Source organism: Melanostigma gelatinosum, assembly GCF_949748355.1.
Source record: "Melanostigma gelatinosum genome assembly, chromosome: 2".
In the NCBI taxonomy this organism is placed as follows: domain Eukaryota; kingdom Metazoa; phylum Chordata; class Actinopteri; order Perciformes; family Zoarcidae; genus Melanostigma; species Melanostigma gelatinosum.
Genome location: NC_136635.1, coordinates 31,855,029 through 31,882,035, shown reverse-complemented (window position 1 = coordinate 31,882,035; position 27,007 = coordinate 31,855,029). Strand labels below are relative to the sequence as shown.

At 42.3% G+C, this 27,007-nt stretch overlaps 2 protein-coding genes across 4 annotated transcripts in view; both read left to right on the top strand.

The window, feature by feature from the left end:
• The first annotated feature begins 784 nt into the window (after positions 1-784).
• On the top strand, positions 785-3,740 carry LOC306787593 (ZP domain-containing protein-like). The gene is made up of 8 exons (XM_079282779.1): positions 785-902; positions 1,008-1,151; positions 1,446-1,504; positions 1,923-2,107; positions 2,210-2,610; positions 2,895-2,994; positions 3,186-3,393; positions 3,495-3,740. Exons 3-8 carry the CDS (start codon positions 1,468-1,470, stop codon positions 3,629-3,631), a joined length of 1,068 nt encoding a protein of 355 aa, XP_079138905.1. The 5' UTR covers positions 785-902; positions 1,008-1,151; positions 1,446-1,467; the 3' UTR covers positions 3,632-3,740.
• Positions 3,741-6,873: 3,133 nt separating this feature from the next.
• The window catches only part of LOC306787564 (C-myc promoter-binding protein-like), a 66,927-nt gene continuing 46,793 nt past the window's right edge, over positions 6,874-27,007 (top strand). For all 3 annotated transcript variants that reach the window (XM_079282743.1, XM_079282742.1, XM_079282741.1), the window contains exons 1-3: positions 6,874-7,095; positions 22,097-22,427; positions 25,304-25,550. In XM_079282743.1, coding sequence (XP_079138869.1) covers positions 22,117-22,427; positions 25,304-25,550 — 558 coding nt within the window. In that variant the 5' untranslated portion in view covers positions 6,874-7,095; positions 22,097-22,116. The remainder of the gene's footprint in view (positions 7,096-22,096; positions 22,428-25,303; positions 25,551-27,007) is intronic.

Below are 27,007 nucleotides of genomic sequence, written 5' to 3'. Positions count from 1 at the left end.
GCACCAACAACCACATCAGCACCAACAACCACAGCGCCACCAATAACCACAGCAGCACCAACAACCACAGCAGCACCAACAACCACAGCATCACCAACAACCACAGCACCACCAACAACCACAGCAGCACCAACAACCACAGCAGCAACAACCACAGCAGCACCAACAACCACAGCAGCACCAACAACCACAGCATCACCAACAACCACAGCAGCACCAACAACCACAGCAGCACCAATAACCACAGCAGCACCAATAACCACACCTCCTTCACTCAGTAAACTACCTTTGCAGTTCTCATTTCTTGGTGAGTTATTTTTATTGTGTGACAGCATTTTCAATGAGCCAATCCACAAAAACCCTGCTTCATGTTGCAGCTCTGCAACACTTTAATGAGATGTTACACATGGCAGAAGACATTATTTTAGAAATCTTCAAGTCAGGAGTCTCTGAGAACAGTTTGACCAGAAACCAGCTTTAGATTTTTAACATTTTATTTGTCCACTAAACCACTGCCTGTGAATTTAGTTTCCCACATTGAACGTCTCTGTCCTGTAAAAACATGTCTCTTTAAACTCTTTTCATGAACAACATGAACAGCTACAGCCAGCAGACCATTTGTCTTTGATAGAAATCAGCAACACTTGCTGAGGCAGCTTTGAAGTTGTGATCCACAGGCAGCAGCAAAGTGTCAGTTTTTAAGTATAACTTACTTATTGCACTTTGTAACTGAAATGAATCTTCTATCTTTTAACTCCAGTGGACCCAGCTGCTCCCTCGTGTCAGGAGGGACTCTACTTGCCAGAGCTTTTGCCCCCGACACCTTTAAACGGAGCCCGCCTCCATGCAGAGGTCGACAGAGAAGTGGAGATCAGAGTCAGAGCACGAGCATCACGCGCAACGTGAGTGAGAGCCGACGGGACCGGTGCTGCCTTGAGGCGCGTGAGATAACATCAGAGAGGAAAGAGTCAATAAATCTCTGCTTTCTTTGCTTTGTTATCACACAGAATACAGGACATCATCATCAGCGGCCCAGTGAACATCACCAAGCAAAGGAACACACATGGGGAGTTCGTCATCAGGTGGACGCCTATCCAAGATGACCTGGGGGAGTTTTTCCCGATCTGCTTTGCTGTTGAAGCGGTGACCGGGTAAGCTTTGGGTCCTTGTGAGAGAATTTGTACATGTGTGTGAAGCCATGATTTGACTTTGTAACACATTTATTTGCAGGTCTGGTGTAACCGCCAACAAACACCATCACAATCACCACGCCACCCCATCTCCACAGTGAGTGACATTTCTCTGTGTTTGGTGTTTTTCTCTAAGCAACAAGGTAGAGGTTCAACAACTAGGAGCCAAAAGCACCAGTAATAATTTGAACATGACATATCGGCCTAACTGAAAGAGTAGCAGGCATTAAATCAGCGTTCACCGATGCTCCTCAGGTCCGGAGTCTATCAGTCCGAGATGAGGTGTGTTCTGGTAGAAGTTCGGAGGGTGTCACGTGAGTCTACTTTAATCTCAACATTTGGTTGTTTAAGTACATCTGTAATGGTGTGTATTTTCACCAAATATATCAGATACTGAATACTAAGTTAAAGAGCCAAATAGTGTCTGCATGGCTGGCGTACATGAGAGGTTAAAAAACTTCTATAAAGTGCTGTGATTGGTTGAACCTTCCTACAAGACAAAATTCAGAGCCGTCATTGGACGCAAAACATTCTTGCTCTACACAAAAATACCACGTTCACTGTTCATACCAGTGAAACCAAACCAGCAGAACTTAAAGAAACTTTCTTTTGATGGAAACATCACAGTCTTTGTCTGGAACGTTGCTGAAGTTCTTGTTGGCATTACTGCCCCCTGTAAATAAGTACACCATTGGTATATAATGTGTATTTTCTCACACTCTCTTCTTCTAGTTAATTCCCATGTGATCTGCTCCGAGTCCACGATGAGAGTAGAGGTTGAGAAGTCTTCATTCCATGGACTCCATGAGGATCATTTGCGGCTCAACGACGGCGCCAACATCGCCTGCAGGCTGCGCTCCAACAGCACTTACGTCTTCGCCGACATCCCCCTCAGCGGTTGTGGCACTGAGCTCGAGGTAACGCAGGCTTTTGTTACCGGCTGCTCTTCTCTCTCAGTCGTTGGTGTTGCCTTTATCGAGCAGTACGAGGACTGAATACATGACCTTTGTTCACTGCAGGAAGACGGGGATAACCTCAGGTTCAAGAATGAAATCACCACGTTTGAGAACACAGCCGACGTGATCACCAGGAAACACCTGCTGGAGGTGCAGTTCTACTGCCAGTACCCCAAACGTGGAAACGTGACACTGGCCTTCACAGTACACAGGCCCATCGTCTCAGTGTGGGACAGGGGCTTCGGCAGGTTCACCTACCAGTTTGAGTTCTATCCTAACGACCAATACCAAGCCATGGTTGATCCAACTTCATACCCGGTGGTGTATGACATATGGAGCATGATCTACATGCAGATAGAGGCCACCTCCTCCGTCAACAACACCGTGCTGTTTGTGGAGTCCTGCAGGGCTTCACCATATGACAACCAGAACTCCCAGCAGACCTACTCCATCATTGAGAATGGGTAGGCATGGACACACCCCCTAGTGGCGATAGAGGGCACAACAAAGCATTTGTAAAGATTAGTTCTCTGATTGTTGCTTCGAGGCTCTTCTGTGTAATGTCACCCTGTCAGGATGTAGAAGTCAATGCTTCACTGACTCCATCTTTTGTAGAACCTATAGTACTTTTCTTATTGTGTGAATACCAATAGAACAATACCTCTGCCCCTATAGCAGCATCCACTGTAAGGCACAGAGTAACAAAGGCAACATGTCTCATCTTTTTGTTGCGTTTTGCTCTGACTAGGTGTAAAGTGGACCCGACCGTTCAGATCCATTCCCCCTCCCACCCGAGACAATTCAGGTTCAGCATGAAGGCCTTCAAGTTCATCGGCATGTTTGATCAGGTGAAGAACGGAGCAGAGGACTGTTGATGTCTCTGGGAGATCTCTAAATGCTTCAACGAATAGGTCCAGTTCATGACGTCCTTTCATTTGTCTGACTAGTTTTACTAAACGGAGGTTTGAACTGGATCTGAGCACAGCTCTGCTGTCGGTCCGTCTGCTGGTGTGATGACAGCGTGTTCTGTTTCATTCAGGTGTACATCAGCTGCACAGTCCTGATGTGTGCAGCAGGGGAACCCAACACCAGGTCCTCTCAGGGATGCATCAGCTCCACAACGCCAGCCACTTGGCTTCATCACGCCCAACGCAGAAAGAGAGAGGGTGCCGTGGAGAGTGCCCGGCACTTCGTTTCCCAGGGTCCCCTGCGCTTAAAGAGATCAGCGGAGAGCAGCGAGAGCTCAGGTATGAAACCAGAGAAAGGTTATCTGTTACCAGCACACGTCACTTGTTTGAGCCACTTTGGACCAGATCAAGGTAAAACATGGTGCTTGTTGTCTCTCCAGCGCTCCACCTGAATCTGAACCTGGTGTTCATCGCTGGATGTCTTCTCGCAGCTGTTGGCATGATCAGTGCCGTGGTCCTGTACAAGGCCAGGATGTCAAAGGTCAAATACCAACCTTTGTCCGCAGAGGAACGTTAAGACAGCATGCAGAATAGCAGTTCTGCATTAATTACATTTGACTACGTAAAGCTTTTGATTCGTTTTGCTGTCAGATATTGAGTGCTCGTGTATCTTCTGTGCCCATTGAAATGAATGAGCTTTATATTAAATGCTTTATACATGTCTACAGCTTATAGGTGGAAATACTTCAGCCAGGAAACATGTGTGCCGTGCAAACAGGAAACCAGAACGTTTCAGTTCAGTAATCCATCATGTAGCTTTACAAACGCTTCTATTGTTATGTATGACATGATTTAATTCATATGTGCCGCCCTAATCATAATCATTGTGTCAAATGTTATCATCACATGTCAAAAGCCCTTTAGGGCTGCACCTTGTCATTTATGAAACATTTAATGGATCAATAAAAAGATATATTCTCATGCATATGTTTTTGTTTTAACTCATTTTTCTCTTTCGCATACAAACACACTTCTCCTTTTTCTTACTACAGAAATCTATCAAGAGTGCTACATTAAGTCTGGAGCTCCAAACATGTCGCTCACTGATTAAAGTCATCAAACTTCTAATGTTTTGTCTGATCAGCAGTCAACAATCTAAAGATATTCACTTCACTTTGTCTAAAAACAGAGAAAAGTGGAAAGAATGTGTCATTTGAGAATCTGGAACCGAAACATGTTTTGTAGTTTTTGTTAAAAGAACGACTTAAACAATGAAACGCTCATCAAAATACTGATTAATGTTTCTGTGAAACGACTGGAAATTTCAAGGATCACAAAAGATATTCTTTGAATTATAGATTTGGGTCATTTACTAGCCCTAAAAAATATAATATAAATCTGTGACACTATAAAGTCATAAACATTTATATGTCTAAGTGTTACATTGTTTTGTGCTTACTGAAACAAATAAATAAGTGAAACAAATATTAGTTGATGGGTCCTTAATGAGTAAGAAGTCGACTAGTTTCAGACTGTAATCTGTTTCAGAGATGCATCGTCTGACTAACAATTATAACTGCAGTTGTTTTAGAAATACTGAGTTCATAAGTCCAAGTGACGTTGATATTTAGCATCATTTTCACTCGATTTTATTTTCCAATCTACGGGTCTACTACATGTTGTAAAGTCTGCTCCACATTGTCAACTAAATATTTATTCTTGTATTTGTTGTGCTCCTTTAACTTGTGTATTATTAATCATAAAGCCTCTTTCATCATCCCTACATGTAATGAGATTACATTCAATCACCTTTAGAAGACATTTATTCACGGCTCTGGAACAAAAACAGTCAAAAGGAAAATAATTTAGTGACAATTAAAAATATGAAATAAATTAAAGTAAATTATTACAATGTCGTCCCACCCTTATTGAGTATATTTTAAGTAATAAAGAAGGTTGTATTAATCTGGTAAAGCATCACGTTATAACATACTGTATATTCTGTATAATCAATAAAGTGTCGTTGCGTTGATACACCACTCCATCAATGTTAATCCAAAAAGAAGGAAAATGTAAAATTAGATTTTCAGTAAAATTATATTGTATTGTTTGTTGTCAGAATCAGAATCAGAATCAGAAACCGTTTATTGCCAATGCATGTTGTACATACAAGGAATTTGTCATGGCTATTTAGTAATAGAAAAACGTCAAATGTGTTTTTAGAAACTATGTTGTTTAATAAAAAGTCATTAATCAAGATCAGAATCAGGCCAGTTTAATAAAAAAAATAACATGAGTCAGGAACATGAGTCAATAACACGAGTCAATAACATGAGTCAGTAACATGAGTCAGTAACATGAGTCAGTAACATGAGTCAATAACATGAGTCAATAACATTAAATTGATTCGATAACATTGAGATAATAGTGAGATAACATTGAGATAATAGTGAGATAACATTGAGTTAATAGTGAGATAATAAATAGTGAGATAATAAATAGTGAGATAACATTGGGATAATAGGCAGATAATAGAGAGATAATAGTGAGATAACATTGAGATAATAGTGAGATAACAGTGAGATAACATTGAGATAATAGTGAGATAATAGTGAGTTAATAGAGCGATAATAGTGAGATAATAGTGAGTTAATAGTGAGATAATATTGAGATAATAGTGAGATAACAGTGAGATAATAGTGAGATAATAGTGAGATAACATTGAGATAATAGTGAGATAATAGAGCGATCATAGTGAGATAACAGTGAGATAACAGTGAGATAATAGTGAGATAATAGTGAGATAACATTGAGATAATAGTGAGATAATAGAGCGATCATAGTGAGATAATAGTGAGTTAATAGTGATATAATATTGAGATAATAGTGAGATAACATTGGTATAATAGTGAGAACATTGAGATAATAGAGAGATAATAGTGAGATAATAGTGAGATAACATTGATATAATAGTGAGATAACATTGAGATAATAGAGAGATAATAGTGAGATAATAGTGAGATAACATTGATATAATAGTGAGATAACATTGAGATAATAGTGAGATAACAGTGAGATAATAGTGAGATAATAGTGAGATAACATTGAGATAATAGTGAGATAACAGTGAGATAATAGTGAGATAACAGTGAGATAATAGTGAGATAACAGTGAGATAATAGTGAGATAACAGTGAGATAATAGTGAGATAATAGTGAGATAACATTGAGATAATAGTGAGATAATAGAGCGATCATAGTGAGATAATAGTGAGTTAATAGTGAGATAATATTGAGATAATAGTGAGATAACATTGATATAATAGTGAGATACCATTGAGATAATAGAGAGATAATAGTGAGATAATAGTGAGATAACATTGAGATAATAGTGAGATAATAGAGCGATCATAGTGAGATAATAGAGCGATCATAGTGAGATAATAGTGAGTTAATAGTGAGATAATATTGAGATAATAGTGAGATAACATTGATATAATAGTGAGATACCATTGAGATAATAGAGAGATAATAGTGAGATAATAGTGAGATAATAGTGAGCGTTGTCAGCATCAGGTAGATTACAGAGATCCTGCTGAGAGAAGCTGGCTGTAACGTCACACAGAGCGCGCGCGTGTGTTGAGAGAGAGAGAGAGAGAGAGAGAGAGAGAGAGAGAGAGAGAGAGAGAGAGAGAGAGAGAGAGAGAGAGAGAGAGAGAGAGAGAGAGAGAGAGAGAGAGAGAGAGAGAGAGAGAGAGAGAGAGAGAGAGAGACGTGCGCGCGCGGCGGTTCACCATCACAAACCAAGATGGCTGCGGAGCGGACAGCCGGCTCGGCACAGTGACGGTTGGACAGCTAACGGTTAGACCCTGAGATAAAAACAGAAAAGAAAAAGAGAGAAGACTACCAACCACACCTGCTACAGGCCGCCTCACCTTTTTTTTCCTCCCCCCGTTACCGATACCGGTGTGATGAAACAGCGCCGGTAGACGACACCAGAGGAGAAGTTGTGTGTGCGTGTGTTTGACGTCCACAAGCGGCGGTAAGTACGAGAGGATGAACCGTTATAGTGGCTGACTGGCTGGGGAGGGATTTACCGAACAGCTGCTAGTTACAACCGTTACAACCGTTACAATAAAGAACCGTTACAATAAGGAACGTTAATTCTGACCCTCGCGTGTCACCTTCGCTGCTTCATTCGTACTGTAATATGTGCTACAGGTTGTTCCCAATTAAAATGCAAATGTGTGAATGTTTTAGTCACCTGTGCTGCGTGTAAATGAGACAACTACACGTTACACCTGTGGTCATGTATGTCTGTTTTACCTGCTGTTCAGAAACTAAAAATAAACCCCCAAAACACCAGCTTCCCTCCTTAGCCATGGGGGGATATTTTAGGTTCAGTTCTTTAGTCTCACAAAATGCCTCTCTCACGTTAAGGTGCTATTTATAAGGCAGAGTCATTTCATGAATGCTTTGTGAAGCAATTTAAATCGAATCCATTTTTTAAGCCCAATATCACAAAATTGCCTCAACAGTGCTTTACAATCTGCACATCATAGTCTTCTGTCCTCAGACACTCGATTCACATCAGGAAAAACAATCATCTTTAAAAACAATAGAAGGAACCTCAGGAAGAAGCAACAGAGGACAGACGCGCAGTAGATGTGTGCAGAATAGACACACAATAAAACCACAGTAGAGTCAATCAGGATCACCTAACTATTCATATCACGCTATTTTTGTTATATCCACTGTATTACAAAATAAAAAATGGATACTCCACACAAAACAAGACTCCGATTATAAGTGAACTTAAATTAAAAATAAAATATGGTTGTGTTTATTGGCTCCATTGTCACGGTGAGATTCTGTTGTGGTGCACAATGATGGACGGGATGTTTGTGTGCTGTGTCTGGTCGTGGTCGGAGGTACAGCAAATGTTTGCCCTGTTGGAATGCCAGAGAGGAAAAAGAGAGTCGTACTTTTAAAATGACGTACGGCACCACGAGTGCCACAATGACCTGGTTTGCATCGTTTTTGCCTGACTGGACTGTGTCCCGTCCGTCCAAGGAGAGTATTTTACGGGGAGCGAGTAAAAGATCAAAAGACCAGACAGCTAGACGGTGTCTGCTCAGCTCAGCTGATTGAAGACTTCAGGGTACTGTCTGCCATCCTGGTTCCTCCGATCCTGACACCATGTTGTCGTCATGTAACTAACACCGAATGTTCCTCTCCTGTGGCAGCGACGGTGTTCAGACCCGGAGGCTCAGGGTGCAGGTTTTTTTACCCATCTTGCGTAATTCAGTGAACACAAACAAAGTGGACAAATATGAGTCCTACTTCATAGAGCTGTCAGTCACAGAATGTGTGCTCTTATTCATTTAGTTCACTGTATCATTCACGTTTACTTGTTCTGCATGTAGTCTGATGTGTGAGCCAGACGGTAACCTCCGGTTCTGAAAAGTGAAGCTAAAGCTTCATGTCTTAAAGCTGCATTCTCTCTAGTGTCCACCAGGGGGCGACTCCTCTGGTTGTATAGAAGTCTATGAGAAAATGACTCTACTTCTCTCTTGATTTATTACCTTAGTAAACATTGTAAACATGAGTTTATGTCTCAATCTCTAGTTTCAAGTCTTCTTCAATACAGCATGATGTTCATTTAGTACATTATGGTCCATTTAGAGTCACACAGACCATAAAGCAGGGGATGCTTTAGGGGCGGGGCTACACAGGTCTCTACCAAGGCTGTCTGTCCAACAACTTCACACTGATTCTTTACTTTTATCTCATCTCGTCTGAGTACGGTTATTAACGATAACTTATATTGTTAACTTATGGTTAATGTTGTGGTTGATACTCACACATGGAGGCAGTAAAAGAGATGTAAACGCTAGACATGAGAAAATAACTCATGCTTTTTGCTCTGTTGTTTCCTGCTCCTGTGTGAGTGTTTCTCTGTCTATGAGGATTTCTGTTTGATGGTTGATGCAACATGGTGGACCTAGAAATAAGTTCCTACTCTTTAGTCTGTTTACGATAACAAAACATGCACAGTGCATCACAATCAGCTGTTAGGTTTCATATTTCCTTTAAAGATATCAATAATGAATAGTTTTGTTTCAACCTCTGGATGAGATTACTTCACATAGAATTATTTATACCGAGATGTTCAAACCCACTAAAATCACAGAGTTGGATCCAGCTTTTAAAAGAAAATCTTCTTGAGTATTATTCCGTTACTATAACACCTGAATATCTTTGTTCCAGTAAAGAAACTAAAACATTACCCTTTACTGTACTTTGATGTTATCGTAACACTAACAGGTGTACAGAAAACATTCCTTAAATTAAACAAAAATGAAATACACAAATTATGACAGGAGGTAAAACGTGAAATCAAGAATTTGATAAAAAATGAGATGCCAAGTTTTGAATTTTGGATAGAGTCAATATTATTGAGAAGTATTGAGAATGTATAGAATAATAAGATAATAATGAGATTGGTAGAGACGAAGCCACAAACCTAATACTTGACTAACAAGCAGAATTGATGTGTGTCAGTGATGATAAAAGCAGGATATTGTGTAAAGGTTTATATTCAATGTAGCTAAAAGGAGACACTGTTCTAGAAAACAAAAAGATTTCAGAGCAGCATTACATGTTCCCAGGGAATGGCGTCCACAAACACAGATTAGCTGTAAGCCCAGAGCATCGTCTGCAGGACGCGGCCTCGTTTGGTGGCATCTGGTGCTTCGGCAAGATCAATTTATGGCGTCGGGTGCCGATCTCATCATCTAAAGTGAGATTCATAGCTCCTAGTCGTCTGTGAGGATACAAATAAACACATCTCACTCTGTCCAGCTGTCCTTTTGTGTGTGAACTGGGTGAATAGAGACTGGTGCAGTCAGGTGTTGTGGTTTAGTTTTAAGGGATTGACCCTTTGGAGAGCCAGACAGGTGCTCAGACTGAATGGGTAGATTGGGAGGACTCAAGTACATCTCCACTAGTCGCACTGCTTCACATTCAGAAGAAAGTACTGAGCGTTTAGGCAAGGTGATGGGCACAAAGAGCAGTACAGACATAGAAATAGAATGGGAGTAGAGCGGAAATTCACATTCAAAGTAAAATGGCGGAGTAGTAACGTTACGAAGATGAACGACTTGATGCTTCATCCACACTCATGTTCAGCTTAGGAAAGAACACCGCTATCAACAGAAGACGACTTTGCTGGGATCTTTTTCGGAAATACATTAAAGCGTGAGCAGAATTAGCAAGCTAGCTCGGAAACTAGTGGACAGCTTGCTAGTTAGCTACCTTGCGAATTCCACAATGCTTTAACGCTCCACTGGTTACAGGAAATGAGCTGAACAGCAGCAGCGCTGAAGTCCGACAATCGCCTTTTTTTTTTGCGCTTGTCAAACGACCACAGAAAACAGTTCAATGTCACTTCTACTCGTATTCTACTCTGGTGGGTGTGGACATACAAGTGCACGACTCACTTAAGTGCGTATTTTGATGAAAAATGACATAAACAATGTGCAAAAACAAACAATGCATATCAATGATAATCTTTGATTATAAAAAGCTTATTCCATGAGACTCCACTTCTAGAAAGTATCTGTGAATCCATAAATAATAACCGCCAATTAAAATATCCCACATTGATACTAATGTGAAGCAGTTCCATCCTGTAAACCTGCTTCACGGTCAGTGATTTCTAGGCTAAATGACGTTCAAGTCCGACTTTCCCCTCTGTGTTACTTTGAGGAAACTTTTCTTTCAATCGATTTAACTGGAACTTTCTTAGATGTGGCCGCTGGTGAAGACTTCACGTTGTTCTGCTGTTGTGTGGTCTACTGGGTTCACAAGGGTAACGGATTATTCCACCGCCGTCTTCCCTTCTCTTCCCATCATTCAGACACAAAGGGACGCCTATCAGGAGAGACTTTAGGCGTCCCTAAATCAAAGCTGCTCCACAGTTAACAAGCCGCAAATAAAAAATAGTTCACGCCGGAACACAAACGTGTGAATCACTTTCTCCGACTTGAAGGCAAAACAGAGCTTTTTTTTCTGCCAGCTCGGGAATTAAAAGATCAGGCTGTGAGAGGAGGCATGTCGCTGAGATCAGGTTTCCTGTAGACGTGGTAGGAATTCCCACAGGGCTCCATGCGTTACCGCTTCTCTGTACTAATACTGTACACAGAGCCAGGACGGTAGGTAACCTCTTGTATGGGATTGTATTTACCTTGATATCTGTTTACTACAATATGACCCTGCAGCTGATGCTGACGTGGTGGTTGTGAGCGTAAATGTCTGTAAATTAACGATTTGGAGGCTCAATAAACGGCTACATCACATGTTCAAAAGTCAGACTGCAGAGGAGGCTGCAAGATTCTTAAATACAAATTATGATCATGGTTATTCTGATCAATATTGAAATCGTTATTATTTATCAAATTATTCATTGATTTTTAGGGACAAAATAGTTTTATTGCACTTTCACATTTGAAACAAACAGAGCACTCATTTTATTTTCATGTTGTGCGACATTCCTGCTGATGTACAAGCCGCGCGGTTAACAAAAGACTGACGTTATATTTTCTTTTCTGCGATATGACAAAATGCAGGAAATTCACCCAACATTTTGTCTAAAAGTGAAATGCATCAATCTGGTTCACTTTGAGAGCAAAATGAAGAGCCGAAATAAACAATTTAGTTTTGTGTGCTCTATCATAAACACATTGGTTGTGTAGATATGATAGATATTGTATAGATATGACGAGAAATGTCATAAGCTGGAGGTGACAGTCGGCTTTGTCAGCCTTTTATTCATTCCGTTCTCCAGATGTAATCAGTGAGGTGAATGGGATCAGTTGCTGGCAGGTGAAGTCTGTCACTGCGGTGTCTCACGCTGCTGCATCAGCATCCAGCGCGCTCTTTGTGCTTGATTATCCACAACAAACACATTTTTTAAAACATCTTTTATGTAAAGTAGGTCAAGACCTTGCAGGAAGTTGTTTTTGCGAGGCTCACCAATGCTTTCATAGTGAGCACCTCGCAGTAGCATTAGCATATTCATGTGTGCTGTAGGTTAGGGCACAGATAGCTCACCCTCACATTGTTACTCCCATGGATCCTCCTCTCTACTTAGTTAACAGGGTTAGGACCTGTTGACTCTGCTAAACACTGAATCCTTCACTGCCTCACACTGTAACCTTGATGCTGGTTTGTTGTGCATTTCACAGAGCTGAGACACTTTAGATTAGTTTGTGTTCTTTAGTAGCTGTGTGAGCAGTGAGAAGGTTATTCAGGAGACCAGATGGTGTTTTCTGCTCTTTACCTTTCGTCTACATTTGCCGACGTCCGTTCCGACCACATCTACCGGCATCAAAACGGGTTTCACACGTTTAACCCTCTGAGCGCCAAAACCGGCCGGCACGATGGAAAAGCATGTTTTCTTGAAACAATCCCAAAAACGACTGTAACAATAAATGAATAAAATGGTTCTGATGACGACTCGTTCATCCAAAGAACTCCTTCAAACTTTTTAAATCTTACGTTGGTTTCAAGTCACAATGTCCTGTTCTGCCATTGTTGCCAGGTGTGTTATAATTATTACATTTATAAGATAATTTGCCCTTTTGTCACAGTATCACTTATCAGCTCTTATTATAATTATTAATGAAAGGTTATAGAGCTGATTTGGAGCCAGCCTGACTATCTACTGTACATTAACTAATGTCAACAATGTGTGACACAAAACTGACCCTGGATCTGTCCTGATGCCGCTCGCATTACATGAAGAGAAGAATCGATTTGCTGGTAACTATTAAGAGATTAAGATTTACTATTACTATTACTATAATTTAATCGGTTTGAGTCATTTTTTAATCGTAAAAGCTTCTTAAATGTGAATATTTTCTGGTTTCTTTTGTGCTCTGTGACGGTAAACTTAATATCTTTGAGTTGTCATTTGAAGACGTCATCTTGGGCTTTGGGAAACACTGGTTGACACTTTTCACCATTTTATAGTTCAAATAACTAACTTATTAACAATGAAAATAAATGTCAGCAACATGTTTCCATGTCCTCATAATGAACCCGGTGCTGCAGTCCTCTTAATGAACCTGGTCGTATCGGGACCTTTGGCACAGATTTATAGAAGCTGCAAACTCTGGATTTAAAATGTTTTAAACATATGTATATATATATATTAGTGCTGGGCAACGATTCAAATATTAATATAATATATATAATATATTAATCGCGATTAATCGCATTGTTATGGCAAAGTTCAATAATGAATTCAAAAGTAGTGTATTGCACACTTTTATTTTAAAGTACTGCAATATGAACAAAAGGGCAATAACATTTGGTTCACGAGATGCAGGCAGCATGTTTCATACTTAATGTGAATATAATTCATACTTTGTTGGCATCTTATTCTGAAAACCGGATGTTCGTCTGAAGAAACCGGATGTTGTCTCACGTTAATGTTTCCGCTAACTTTCAAAGTCCTTCGCTCGCTCCCGATCTGTTTAAATGTGTTCACGGTGAATGTCAGCGTAGAGGTGCACTAACGTGTGAGTGTCTGTGAGTTGACCACGGAGATCTGAGTGTCTGCTGACTTTACCAGCGATGTCCAGTCGTCTCCAGGGAGAGCAGCAGCTGGTGCAGCTTCTCTCTTTATTTCTGCCCCCCCCCCTCGACCAGAAGCGGAAGTCGCCTTTTCTCTACGGCAACCCTGAAGGGACATATCATCTCCAATACAAAACGATAAACATGAGACAGTCTGTTACAATAATAATAAATTAAACATACTTACCTGTTTTTTTGTTGTTTTATTATTATTATTATTCCCATCTCAAAAGGCTCAAGGACATACACACACACGTTCACACACACACACACACGTTCACACACACACACAAACACACACACACGTTCACTCACACAACTGACTGTAGGATGTTTGCTGGCTTTTATCCCACTGATCTTGTCATCCTCTTGTTGTTATGTATATGTATTGTCTCTTGTCTTTCAATAAAACAAAAAAAATAACAATAATAAATTTAAAAAATGCGTTAACGCGCGATAAAATAATTGTCGGCGTTAATTAATGAATGCGTTAATGCGAAATTAACGCGTTAACTTGCCCAGCACTAATATATATATTTTATTCTAATTCTAAGTAATTAGAATAAAATAAGTAATGTCACACAGACTCGTGTGACATTACTTGGTAACACCAAGGTCTGACAGCATCGTTGCTCATATTTTACAATCTAAAAACTCCACTCTTTGACCAAGTACCAAGTAATTCATTTGTGTCTGTAAGTGGCATCTTAAAGAGAGTTGACTCAAATCATTTTTCCCCTTTGCACTGCTGACTGAGTTTTGCAGAAAACCCACCAAAAATATACACTTGTCAGTGCTTTTTCTTTCTGTCACTGATTGGCCTAAACAAAGTGAAATGTTTGTGACTGACTCTGAATGCCTCATTAGTCTGGAGCACCATGTTTATTGTTACCTTAAAATGAAATGGCGAGATTGACTTCCTTTGTTTCGTATTATTAAAAAAAGAAAACAGCAACAAACAGTCACATACCTAATTACAAGTCAGGTTAATGCATCCTGACGATCTCCTATATACACAGACACACACACACACACACACACACACTCTCTGTCTCCATCTACGAGCAGTTAAAGTGCATGTTTAGTGCTGGTTGTCGTGTAATTATAGTGATGGTGATACCGGGGAGAACGTGTTTTCTTCTGCTGAAGGAGCCGGTAGAAGATACTTTTCCTGCAGTACCAAAAGTAAATATTCAAACTTTCCTTTCATGCAACAAGCGGAGAATGTCTAAAGCTGGTTGCCCGTTGCTCTGTGCATAAAGCTTTATTACATTCCTGTGTATTTTAATTCTTCTGGTTGTTGTTTTGGGAGCTGGGCCTTTATAAGATGCAGCTCTCATTACCATTACGAGACGTTTGGCTGCAGAATCGTGGAGCAGCTTGAGTCGAGTTCCTCTGAGTATTTATTTGAACAGGTCAGACAACCCGTCAGGTGTCCAGATTACAGTATTACACGGAAAAAGTCAAACTTATTTCTCACAGAGGTCGTGTTTCCTCCGAGGCGTCACATGACCTGATGCTGCTGAAGACGCCCATCCCCTCTGGGCGAACTGGAAGCAGATGCTTGGCTAGTGATGCTTCCTACTGGCTTTGTGTTTATATTCACATTCCTCCTCACCTCCTCCATGTGTCTGCCCTGCTGTGGCTGTATATATATATATACAGCTGGAGTCCTCTCGAGCCTCGAAACCAGAGTCCCTTTCAGCGGGTTTCATTTGGACCGCGGTCCTCTTGAACCTCAAGACAGCTGGAAGTCGTTCCCTCGTCACGTTGGCTTGTTTCAGGGCAGTTGAAGGGCTGTTGGGTCTGGACATCTTCTCGAACTCCTGCTGCTGTTATGAGTCAGCGAGTTTGGGCTGGGAAGCTTTGTCTACGGCAGCGGCCCCCAACCACCGGGCCGCGGACCGGTACCGGTCCGTGGGTCATTTGGTACCGGGCCGCACAAAAAGAATAAATATTATATTATTTCCGTTTTATTGATTATCAGAGTCTGAAAGATGTTTTATTTTGAAAAATGACTGGATTCTCTCCCAATTTCATCCGCCTCACGTGACCGCTCGTAACAGACAATATAACAGACAATATCAGGAGTCTAATTAAATATCAGGAGTAATTCTGACACGTCAAGCCCGCTCATCTGTATATGTGGCGACAGAGGAAGATCAGCTGCTGGAGGTTGTAAATGACGGTGGCCTTAAAAGTATGTTTGAGACAACAACTCTGCTGGTGTTTTGGATTAAAATCAAGGCTGAATCTCCTGAGATCACCACTAAAGCACTGAAAGCCCTGCTTCCATTTCACACATCCTCTCTGTGAAGCGGGATGTTCTATAGTGACGGCAATCAAAACAAAACGGAGTAGACTGGACATCAGGAACAGACTTCGGGTGTCATTGTCTCCCGTTACCCCCAGATGGGACCGTCTCGTTGCAGAGGAACAAGCTCAGGGCTCCACTGATTCAGCGTTATTGTGAGTTGTAGTTTTTATGCATTTTATATTTGTTTTCATGCCGATCGTATCATTTCGTCGTGTTTTTCCGCCACACCTTGAAGGCCGGTCCGTGAAAATATTGTCTTACATGAAACCGGTCCGTGGTGCATGAAAGGTTGGGGACCTCTGGTCTACGGCACCAGGCCCTTCATGTGGTCCGAGTTTAACCCCTTGAACCGCCAAAACCTGCCGGCGGGATAGAAAAGCAAACATCCCTGTCGTTAGATTTATAGATTACTGACGGTCCTTGAATGTGAGACGAACGCTTCTGTCAGAAAAAGCAACCGAAACAAACCTTAAAATTGTATAGCAAGTACAGCTTCCATTTTGTTCCCCAACATTGGTAACACTTGTGGACACTCTTTTTTTTATAACTTATGTCATCATAACTGTGTTATTCTGCACTAAAGACATGTCTAAGTTCTCTCTACTTCTAGCCATCACTGTGCTGTTTCCATAGAGGAGCAGGACTTTATATTACAGTGAAGATCAAGACCACAGAGAGGAACATGTCATGTTGCAAAATACCCTCAAAGCAAACTACCGACCATCATTTAGGGCCAACTCAGCTTTACAAAGACAAATAGTCTAGAAAGTCTCGGGGAAAACCTGCATCATAAATGATTCAGAAACATAAATATTATGTTTGGTGCCTAAAGGAACTCCGTGGAGACCTTTTTAAAGAGGAGCACATCTTCTCTTCAACGTTCACAGCCAGATATTTAAGCTGTGATGCTGATTGTTTTTATGCGTCAGGCGTGAGTCACGTCTTATTGGATGCAGGTCTTGGGAGGGAATCCAGTGATGATCTGGATCTATAAGTACGCAATAGATTTGTGTTTCACACGACTGTACTCAAGGCTGTCTCTTAGATTTCTAGACCTGTACGTTGACTGAAGATCTTGTATTAATATGGGTTTCATCATCACGTCAGTGCAGCATCGTCTCTCAGTCCTATCAGTTTTTGTTGTGCAAGCCACAAATCTTTGCGATCACCTTTTAACAGAATGTGTGTATATATATGAGTATATATATGTGCGTTTGTGTATATATATATACGTGTGTATGGATGTGAACCTTGTGTAACGTGTGCCACAGTTGTATTTTTAGCAGGCTGACTGCATGGCAGGGATGAGTGCCATTCTTTGCTCGGTCATGTGACTCCGTGGTCGTCCTAACCAGGGGGGGGGGGGGGGGAGGAATGACACTGCAGAGCTTCCACTGTGACAAACTAGACCTACATGTTCCGCTGTTTGCTTTGCCTTATTCCGAAAAATTACAATATTCCTAATAAGCTGTTTACATGGCTGATGAAAATGGATATTCCTCTCCCTCTGTCATTCCTTCAACCACCTTCTCTCCCTCTGTCGATATTTGTGCATGTCCCAAATCCTGTTTCCACGTCCTTCATAATGTTTAAAGTAGGTGTGTTTCTCCTTCCGACTAGAAATGTGGGCTTTTTCTTTTGGGCATAAAACCACCTATTGAGAGCAGGCGGCCACTTTCGGTTCTGACAAGTGAAGTCAAAGCGTCATGTGTTAAAGCTGCATTCTCTCTAGTGTCCACCAGGGGGCGACTCCTCTGGTTGTATAGAAGTCTATAGAAAATGACTCTACTTCTCTCTTGATTTATTCCCTCAGTAAACATTGTAAACATGAGTTTATGTCTCAATCTCTAGTTTCAAGTCTTCTTCAATACAGCATGAAGTACATTATGGTCCATTTAGAGTCACACAGACCATAAAGCAGGGGATGCTTTAGGGCGGGGCTCCACGCTGATTGACAGAGACGTATATGGCGTCTCTACGTCACTCCTCCTCAGTCCAAATATGGTCACTTCCTGTTAATCGGTGGCAAAAAAGCCAAGATGGCGACGGCAAAATAGCCGAACTTGAGGCGTCAAAACATCAGTCCACAAACCAATGGGTGACATCACGATGACTATGTCCACTCCATACATAAAGTCTATGATTGAGACGAATATTCAAAATGAGCTGTATACAAGTCCGAAGAATTCTCCTAAAACCTGAATAATATCGACATATCACACACGTCTCAATACGATAATGCTCCCTTGGGAATAAGGCCTCATTCAGAATATCCAAACGGAATATGATGTTCACATGAGCCACATCAAATTCAGAATATTGTCATATTCGTAATACTGTAACATGAGTCTGCATGTGAACGCAGTCAGTGAGCTGCACTCAGAGTGTGATCAGTGAAACAAAACCCTTCTGGGTCAATAAAGCAGCAGCAGAGTTATCGCAGTACTGCCCGACACACCCAGTGTCACTCCACCCCTCCTTTTAGTACACGTATGATGTTATCGTTTTTATATGGACCACAGATGCTTTTAATATGTTTGAACAGAGAACAAATGAACTTGGCTTCATAGTTGTTCATGTGGTTGTCCTGCGGCGCTTTTGAAAAACAAAAATGTGTTGACCACGTTAGTTTCTGTCTTCATGTTGCTTGTGAAAATGCAAGAATGTGACCCCAGGACCCTGTGCTTGCACACACACACACACACACACACACACTCTCAGTCACACTTTTAATGGCAGTGTTGTGAGCACATGTGTAGGTGCAATAAGAATGTGAAGCGTAGCTATTCAAACCAGCTGAGTTTTCCTCTCTTTTATTTTGCATTTTTCTGTAGAGTTCAATTCCCGTGTAAATGTTTGAGAAAGAGATGTGAGCACGTGGCCCATATCCTGTCTTCTGGGTGTTACAGCAACGTGTTGTAATCCCAGGAACATTTATGAGTCTGCTCTGGGTGTTGGACAGGAAGTAGAGCGTAGACTGTGGTTTTGGACTCAGGATGCTGTGCAGATGTGCGGCCCCTTAGAGGTCAGTCTTATTATCCCCAGGAGGCAAACCTCCGAGTGAAGCCGATGCTGAAGTGCCTTAAAGCTGCATTCTTTCTCGTGTCCACCAGGGGGCGACTCCTCTGGTTGTATAGAAGTCTATAGAAAATGACTCTACTTCTCTCTTGATTTATTACCTCAGTAAACATTGTAAACATGAGTTTATGTCTCAATCTCTAGTTTCAAGTCTTCTTCAATACAGCATGATGTTCATTTAGTACATTATGGTCCATTTAGAGTCACACAGACCATAAAGCAGGGGATGCTTTAGGGCGGGGCTACACTGATTGACAGGTCTCTACCAGAGACGTGTACGGCGTCTCTACGTCACTCCTCCTCAGTCCAGATATGGTCACTTCCTGTTCACTGGTTGCAAAAAACCCCCGACATTGTGTATCCATTGTAATCCAAGATGGCGACGGTGAACTCGCCGAACTCGAAGCTTCAAAACATCAGGCCACAAACCAATGGGTGACGTCACCATGACTACATCCACTTCTTATAGACACTCTGTGATTTGGATATACGCTTGCCTCATTGATCCTGCAATAATCATTTTTTCACCAATAAAGTCAGTTTTAGTTAGTGTCCAAAAAAACAGCTAACTATAGAATAAATGATTTTTCTCTGTTCTGTTCCAACAGGAGAGAGAACTGACTTTTGACTTACAATAGTCTCTGATGGTGAGGAGAATTAAAGGAGGAGCTTATCAGTGGTGCTAACAGCTAGCACAGCATCACTCAGACTGGCAGCTGTTTCACATTACCCCTTTCCATTTGGACTAGCTACCACACCCTGCTTATTCAGCCTCTCGTCACACACCCTCTTACTGCACATGGTTGGAATCACAGACCCCGTCCAGTCGAATCACTCAACATTCAATTTAAATCTGGCTGCAATGAAACGGCTGTCAGTGTGAGTAAATGATCACTCACTGTGTCACCAGCATGGGAATGTTTTTAAAGAAACAAAACAGCCATCGGTGCAAAACTCTGTTTGGTACGAAAGCCCTGAAGACGTGTTTGAATCGTGTGTTTCTTGTTGTGCAAGTAAACGTTCCTCACTCCTCCTGATCTCAGCTGTCACGAACCCCAATGTGTTCTTGTGTTTGTGCACGGCTCAGAGTTCTGGTCGGGGGTAAAGTTTCATTTTAAACCCACAGAGACAGACTCGTGTCCCTGAGGCTCCAGTGTCCAGAGATAGAGTGGTGAATCTTGCCACTGAGGCAGACTAAGACTTTACACCTCCACACCCAGAGGCTGCCACCTAAAGAACGTCCAGGGTTAAACAGAACTGGCTCACAGCATTTCTTTCTTTCTTTCACTTTTCATCAGTTTTCATTTGAGTTGTCACTTATACTCGTGCATCCTTCACAGTCACAGATTTATTTTTTGGTCTTTGTGTTCTTTGAGAGAAATAATCAGTATTCCTTTGATCTCTATGAAAGTGAACACACTGCCTGAAGCAGTTCACAAGTCTGGTGTTATTTATGTGGCGCTAGTGCAGTGTCCCTTCAGCCGATGGCTTGGCCTCTTTAGGGCTCAGTATCGGTACTTGATACCTTTTTAAGGTATGGATTTAAATAATCCAGTGCCACGTAGAATCCAAAACGTCTCCAGTCAAACGATACCTGCAATAGAGGGTTTTTTGTGCTCAGGTTTAGAAGAAAATGGACTTTTGTCAGCTTGTACCTTTTCAGCTTCTTCAGAAGGTGTAGCTGGTGTTGTGCAGTCAGCCCTCCTGTAATAGGCTCCATGGTTTAACAAGGCTTCTAATCAGCAGGATTTTATGTGGGACCGACCTGCAATTGAGGCAGAATGTTAAGTGTGAAGAAACACCTCGATGCTCCCTTTTTAAAATGCACACTCAGGTCTGTGTAGCCGGCCGAGCTTTAACTGTCTCGGTGCTTAGAACTGGACAAAGGCTCAAAACAAATCTTCTGTCCTATTCAGAGAGACCTGTTTCCCGAGAGACGAGTCCTCGAGCCAAGACACTGAGCTTTTAGTTCACCGAACAATTTTAATTCACCCGTCAACAACCTAAAGCAACAACCACTCTCGATGCAACAGAATCTTCCACATCGCGATGCATCTTAGAAACGAGAAATCTAGCTGATCAACTTAAAGTCAATCCGGTCAAAGACCGTCAGCTTTCCTTCTGCCTGAACTGAAAATGTCTGTCCTCTCCTCCTCATGTCGTACCGTCTCTTTTCATTTGCCCTTCTACCGGCCTCTCCTCAGTAAGATTTATGACCGTCAGATTTTATTTTACTGCCTTAGCAAGGACGCAAGAACCATCTGTACCTGCTACCACAACGAAAATCAATCCCTCCCTCTCTCCCTCTCTTACTCCCTCTCTCCCTCTCTCCCTCTCTTACTCCCTCTCTCCCTCTCTTACTCCCTCTCTCCCTCTCTTACTCCCTCTCTCCCTCTCTCCCTCTCTCCCTCTCTTACTCCCTCTCTCCCTCTCTTACTCCCTCTCTCCCTCTCTCCCTCTCTTACTCCCTCTCTCCCTCTCTTACTCCCTCTCTCCCTCTCTTACTCCCTCTCTCCCTCTCTCCCTCTCTTACTCCCTCTCTCCCTCTCTCCCTCTCTTACTCCCTCTCTCCCTCTCTCCCTCTCTTACTCCCTCTCTCCCTCTCTTACTCCCTCTCTCCCTCTCTCCCTCTCTTACTCCCTCTCTCCCTCTCTTACTCCCTCTCTCCCTCTCTTACTCCCTCTCTCCCTCTCTCCCTCTCTTACTCCCTCTCTCCCTCTCTTACTCCCTCTCTCCCTCTCTTACTCCCTCTCTCCCTCTCTCCCTCTCTTACTCCCTCTCTTACTCCCTCTCTCCCTCTCTCCCTCTCTTACTCCCTCTCTCCCTCTCTCCCTCTCTTACTCCCTCTCTCCCTCTCTTACTCCCTCTCTCCCTCTCTCCCTCTCTTACTCCCTCTCTCCCTCTCTCCCTCTCTTACTCCCTCTCTCCCTCTCTCCCTCTCTTACTCCCTCTCTCCCTCTCTTACTCCCTCTCTTTGTCTCTCCTCCTTCCCTCTGTAACCGTGCAGGCAGCCGGCGGTGATGGGAGATGATGGAGGACAAAGGCCCTCGTGTAGCCGACTACTTCGTGGTGGCCGGTCTGACGGACCCGTCCAAGCCGCTGGACCAGGAGATCCACTTTGACGATGTCTGCCACAAGACGGCCAAGACCAGGGCGCCCATCACCGACGTGGCGGTGGTGATCCGCTCGATGGGCGAGGAGGCGCCGCCGGGGTTCACCTGCGTGGAGGAAACGCCGACCGGCCTCTCGGCCGACCTTAACAACGGCGGCCTCATGGCGCCCCAGATCTTCCTGTGCTACAGGCGAGGTCGAGACAAGCCGCCGCTCACTGACCTGGGGTAAGCACCGTAGGAGTCGGTATCTAGATGACTTACATTTTAAACTGCTTGTTGAAGCTGTAGGTCCGTAATCTGCTGTAAAATATACATTAGCAAAACACTGACTCACTGATTCACATTTCACTTTTACTTTAAACTTATTTTGTGTCCAATTTGACAGAATTTTAAAGTCACCGTCTTGAGTGTGAGCTTACCCGACACACACACACACTCGACTGTTATTTATGTGTTGCAACATGTTGCTGTGTCCGTGATTTGTTTTTACTTCCAGTAAAGATCCGCTGCTGCTCTCAGCAAACATTGCATTTGTTGCGAATGAGGAAGAGTTTATATCTAAAAAGTGGTCCACGTATCGTATCGGTTCCTCCGTTTCAACAGAAACCACTTTCTGTCTGATTTTGTGAGAAATAGTGCAGAGCGCCGTTCCGGGTGTCCTCTGAGCCGGGTTGAATTCAGTCGTGTTTTGCTGAGGCCTCTCTCACCTCCGGCTGGCAGGAGGCAGCTGGTGACAACACTAAGGAGACTCACAGAGAGCCGAGCTTATCAGAGGCTCACACTGGAACTCTGCTCAGACTCTATCAGCAGCTTCTGTGTGCTGATCGCTCAGAGAGGCTGCACTTACCAGACATTGGTGGGACTAATGGGAGGCTGAGGTGTGTGTGTGTGTGTACATATTGTTTGTTCCATGTGATGGTGAGTTGTTGCTCAGGCTGCAGAGGGAATAACTACCGGTAGTATTATCTGTGAGTAGTTGTTATATTTGATACCAAGGAGCAGTGACATCCTCAGGTTTCACCTTCAGATTGTCAGGAGTGACACAGAGACACGCTCAGTCAATATCAGACATCAGGTGTCAAGTGGCACCTCTGCTCTTTTCCCCTAAAGATTAATAGTGCATTTTATTTCAGTCATTTAACGTTTTTATTGTGTTATTTTCTATCAGAGGTGACCTCACCTAAAATATAGAAAACATCAAATGTGGCACAAAACTCCTCACATGACTCTGGGTTTTTGGAGAGGCATTCAAGGTCTAATGTACAAACACAAACGGGTCTTTTAAGTTCTGATGGTGGAGACTGAAGGACTGTAAAGATGCACCGATGGAAATCTTCTTTCCTTTCAACAGCTGTAATCGACAGAATGCACAAACATGTTTGTGACTTTTATTCGATGGGATGTTCTTAATACAACAGTTAGTTGTTCCCAGTGTTTTTAAGATGGTTCCTCTGCGGCTTGCGTTGGTCTTACGGAGCTTTAAGTCTTCTTCACTCACACTGAAGGTCTGTGTGATGCATGAGACTGGTCAGTCAATCACTGCTTCTCTCAAACAACATGTCTGGTTCAACAGGAGAGGGAGTCGTGAACAGAATTATAATTGATATATAATTGAATCATTACAATTGACCACTTTCAATTGTGTTTCAGCTCTCATACAGTTCCACTTGAATCCGTAATGGAGGATAAGTACGTTCCTCTGAGTCCACTAAGTGGTCTGTGTGAGCGTCCTCTTGTGTCTGATCACAGTTCATAGAAACCTACATTCATGTACTGCAGGAGGATACAACTATTCAGGGTTCAAATTGAATTGAATTCTTTCATTAAACAACGTGAAAAGGTGATAAAAAAACTATCTGAGGAGATCCTCCTGCTTAAATACAGGTTCTGAAATATTTTTGTGTAAAAACATCTCTCTCAACACAATAATCTGTTATTTTACATTTGAAGACTATTGTAATCTAAATTAAATTAGCAACAATAGTAAACATGTTCATTTAGGTCAAAGCGTGCTCCATTTAAAAGATGAGAAAGCGACAGTGAGGAATGAGAAAACAGGAATACACATATTTCATTTGTGCTGCTTCTAAATACAGCATCATACGACCAAACTTTATGTCCATCGCTTTCGTTCTACAAAGTGTAATATATATATATAATATAAGTGATGACTGCTCGTCTGTTTATGAGCTGCCATGTTGCTGTATCACAGCATTGTTCTTGTTGTGGAAGTCCCAGATATCCCGGGAAACTAAAGGCTGTCGTGTCACAACATCATCTGAAGGCGCTCTGTGCATTTCACCGAGCTGTATTCACTGTGTCTAGCAAATAAAACAAACAGGTTTCTATCCGCAATAAACGGATAAAAAGGATGCAGAAATAACTCTGAATTCAAGCTTTGTCCAGTCTGTCTGCAAAACAAGAGGCAAAGCACTTTTAAATGCTTGTTTTCTGAATAGAGTTTGGATTGATCGGTGCTTTGCTAACATTGTAGCTCCATCAAAACTCAAAATAACGTCTTCAAGGCATAAAGAAGTTATTGTTTGTACTTTAGACCGTCTGTGGTTTGTACACCTGCATTTATACACATAGTTTCATCCCGTCTGTACAAATATGAGTGTTCACTGAACGTCAGTGATGACGTGACGAGAATCTCAACGCTGATAGACTTTCACGTCACGAGAATGATGCGAATTTCTGCAGCATTAAAACATTACCTGTAAGTTTCCTTCAGATCACTTTCAGCTCCTTTATAAGTTGTTGGTGTTGTTGCAGTGTCGGCTCCTGTGAGTGAAGCCAAAGTTATTGAGTTTAAAAGTGTCCCTGAGCTTGACGTTATTTCTTTCTGCAGCCCACTTCATAAGCTCATAGATCGGACTGTTTTTTCAAGAACAGCATTGATTCCTCTTTGCAGTTTTACGGGGTGCAAAGCCGCCATTAAGCTTAATCAGCTCCATTCTGGCAGCCACTGAAAACTGGGATGAATGGCTGATGTTCGACTTAAACAGCCCTAATTGTCCCAGTGAGATCATGGCTGCATGATTGTGTCATCACACTAATAAGCCCACGTTGTCGCTGACTGTTGTTGGTCCTCCCTGCAGCGTGCTGTACGAGTGGAAGGAGCGTCTGATGCAGGGCTGCCAGCTCATCCAGACCACGGCCTCCGGTCGGCCGGCCAACATCAGCGGCAACTCCTCCCAGCGCATCTACGTCACCTACCGCCGGGCGCCCGAGAGCCAGCCGCACTCCGCCCTGGCCGTCACCGACATCTGCATCATCATCCCGAGCAAAGGGGAGACGCCGCCGCACACCTTCTGCAAGGTGGAGAAGAACCTCAACAGCAGCATGGTGAGAGAGAGAGACGAGCACAATGGACTTTAAAATGGTGTCAGCGGTAAACATCACCAACAGCAATTTGCAAAAACATGAAATAAACTTTCGGGGAGAAATGTTTCGTAGAAGAGCTGAAGGGATCAATTTCTACATGAAGGTGCAGACATCTTGTTGTAAAGGTGTGGCGGTACACAGAAGTCACGATAAACAGAAAATAGTGCACGTGTTGTCAAAGACAAGATGTTGGTAAACTATCATTACTACTACTACTATCATGATGAAAATAAGGAACATTTTACATCTCTGTTGCAAACCAATGTTTAAGATACTTGCACGTTTTGTTCACAAGATAATCGATAATATACAAGAAGTACGCGTGGTCAACGTGACCTCACCCATTGGTTGGTGGATTGTTGTTGTGAAGCCTCGAGTTTGGCATCTTGGCCGTCGCCATCTCACAAAAGGGGGCGGAGCTAAGAACAACCAAACACTGAATAAGACACTTTTCAAGACAACTTCTATGAACTGACATCACAGAATAACTCCTGTAATGTGTTGATCACAACAAGATATTTACATGAATTCTGCAGTTTTCTTTGCTCATGCTGTCAGAGCCCTGTTTGAAATTCTAAATGTCAAGATCTATATCAATATATATATATCTACACTGTATTTTGAAACATGTCCAATACCAGCTGACAAGAACAAGTGAAACTGAAGACCTCTCTCCATTTTACTCTCGTAGATGGTTCGATGACCAAGCCGACTTGCTTTGTTTCTCATTGCGGCCTCTCCTTCTTCTTCTTCTACTCTGTTTACTGGCAGATTACAGAGCCATGTAGCCGAGAGCACCAACTTGTGACCAAACTACCCTGTCGTCGAGTTTATTCGCTCCACACCACTGGATGGAATCTCACGGCTTATTCAGATTTATTTTTTGCAACATTTCAAAAGTTCGCTTTAAATTTGCCTCGACATTTAAATAGAAAAACTGCTGTTCACACACATACGTGCAGGTTTTTTTTGTCCCCTAAATCTTGACTGATGTTCTGCTGTGGACGTATTCTAGACACCTAAAAGAATCGATATCAGTTTAAGTGAACACTATGTTGAGAATATCTTCACCTCTTTACCTTCCTGAGGGAAGTGAAGCTGTTATCTATGATCTCTACAAACACACCAGACTCCATTCATGAAACACTGATTCTCAGAACAGGAGCTGTTGGTCGACTGCTGCCTCCATCTGTTAGTGTGTTTGTGTTATTGTGAGACTTTGGTGTTTCAAAACGTTTAGTTTGGATTCACCAAAGTGACACAATACAACAAACTAACCAACCGATGGAGGGAGCGATAGACCAGCGACTCTGTTCTGTGACGTAAAGAAACAGTGATGTAAAATATTCATAAAGAAAGAGTGACTTAACACCAAGCAGAAAATCACTTTCATCGGCTTCTTGTGGTTAAAAGTGGAG

Bases quoted from the DNA above. Each gene is read 5' to 3' on its own strand.
- LOC306787593 (XM_079282779.1), top strand. From the start codon at position 1,468: ATGAGGTGTGTTCTGGTAGAAGTTCGGAGGGTGTCAC. The intron at 2,108-2,209 runs GTAACGCAGGCT...TGTTCACTGCAG, and splicing joins GTTGTGGCACTGAGCTCGAG to GAAGACGGGGATAACCTCAG. The intron at 3,394-3,494 runs GTATGAAACCAG...TTGTCTCTCCAG, and splicing joins GGAGAGCAGCGAGAGCTCAG to CGCTCCACCTGAATCTGAAC.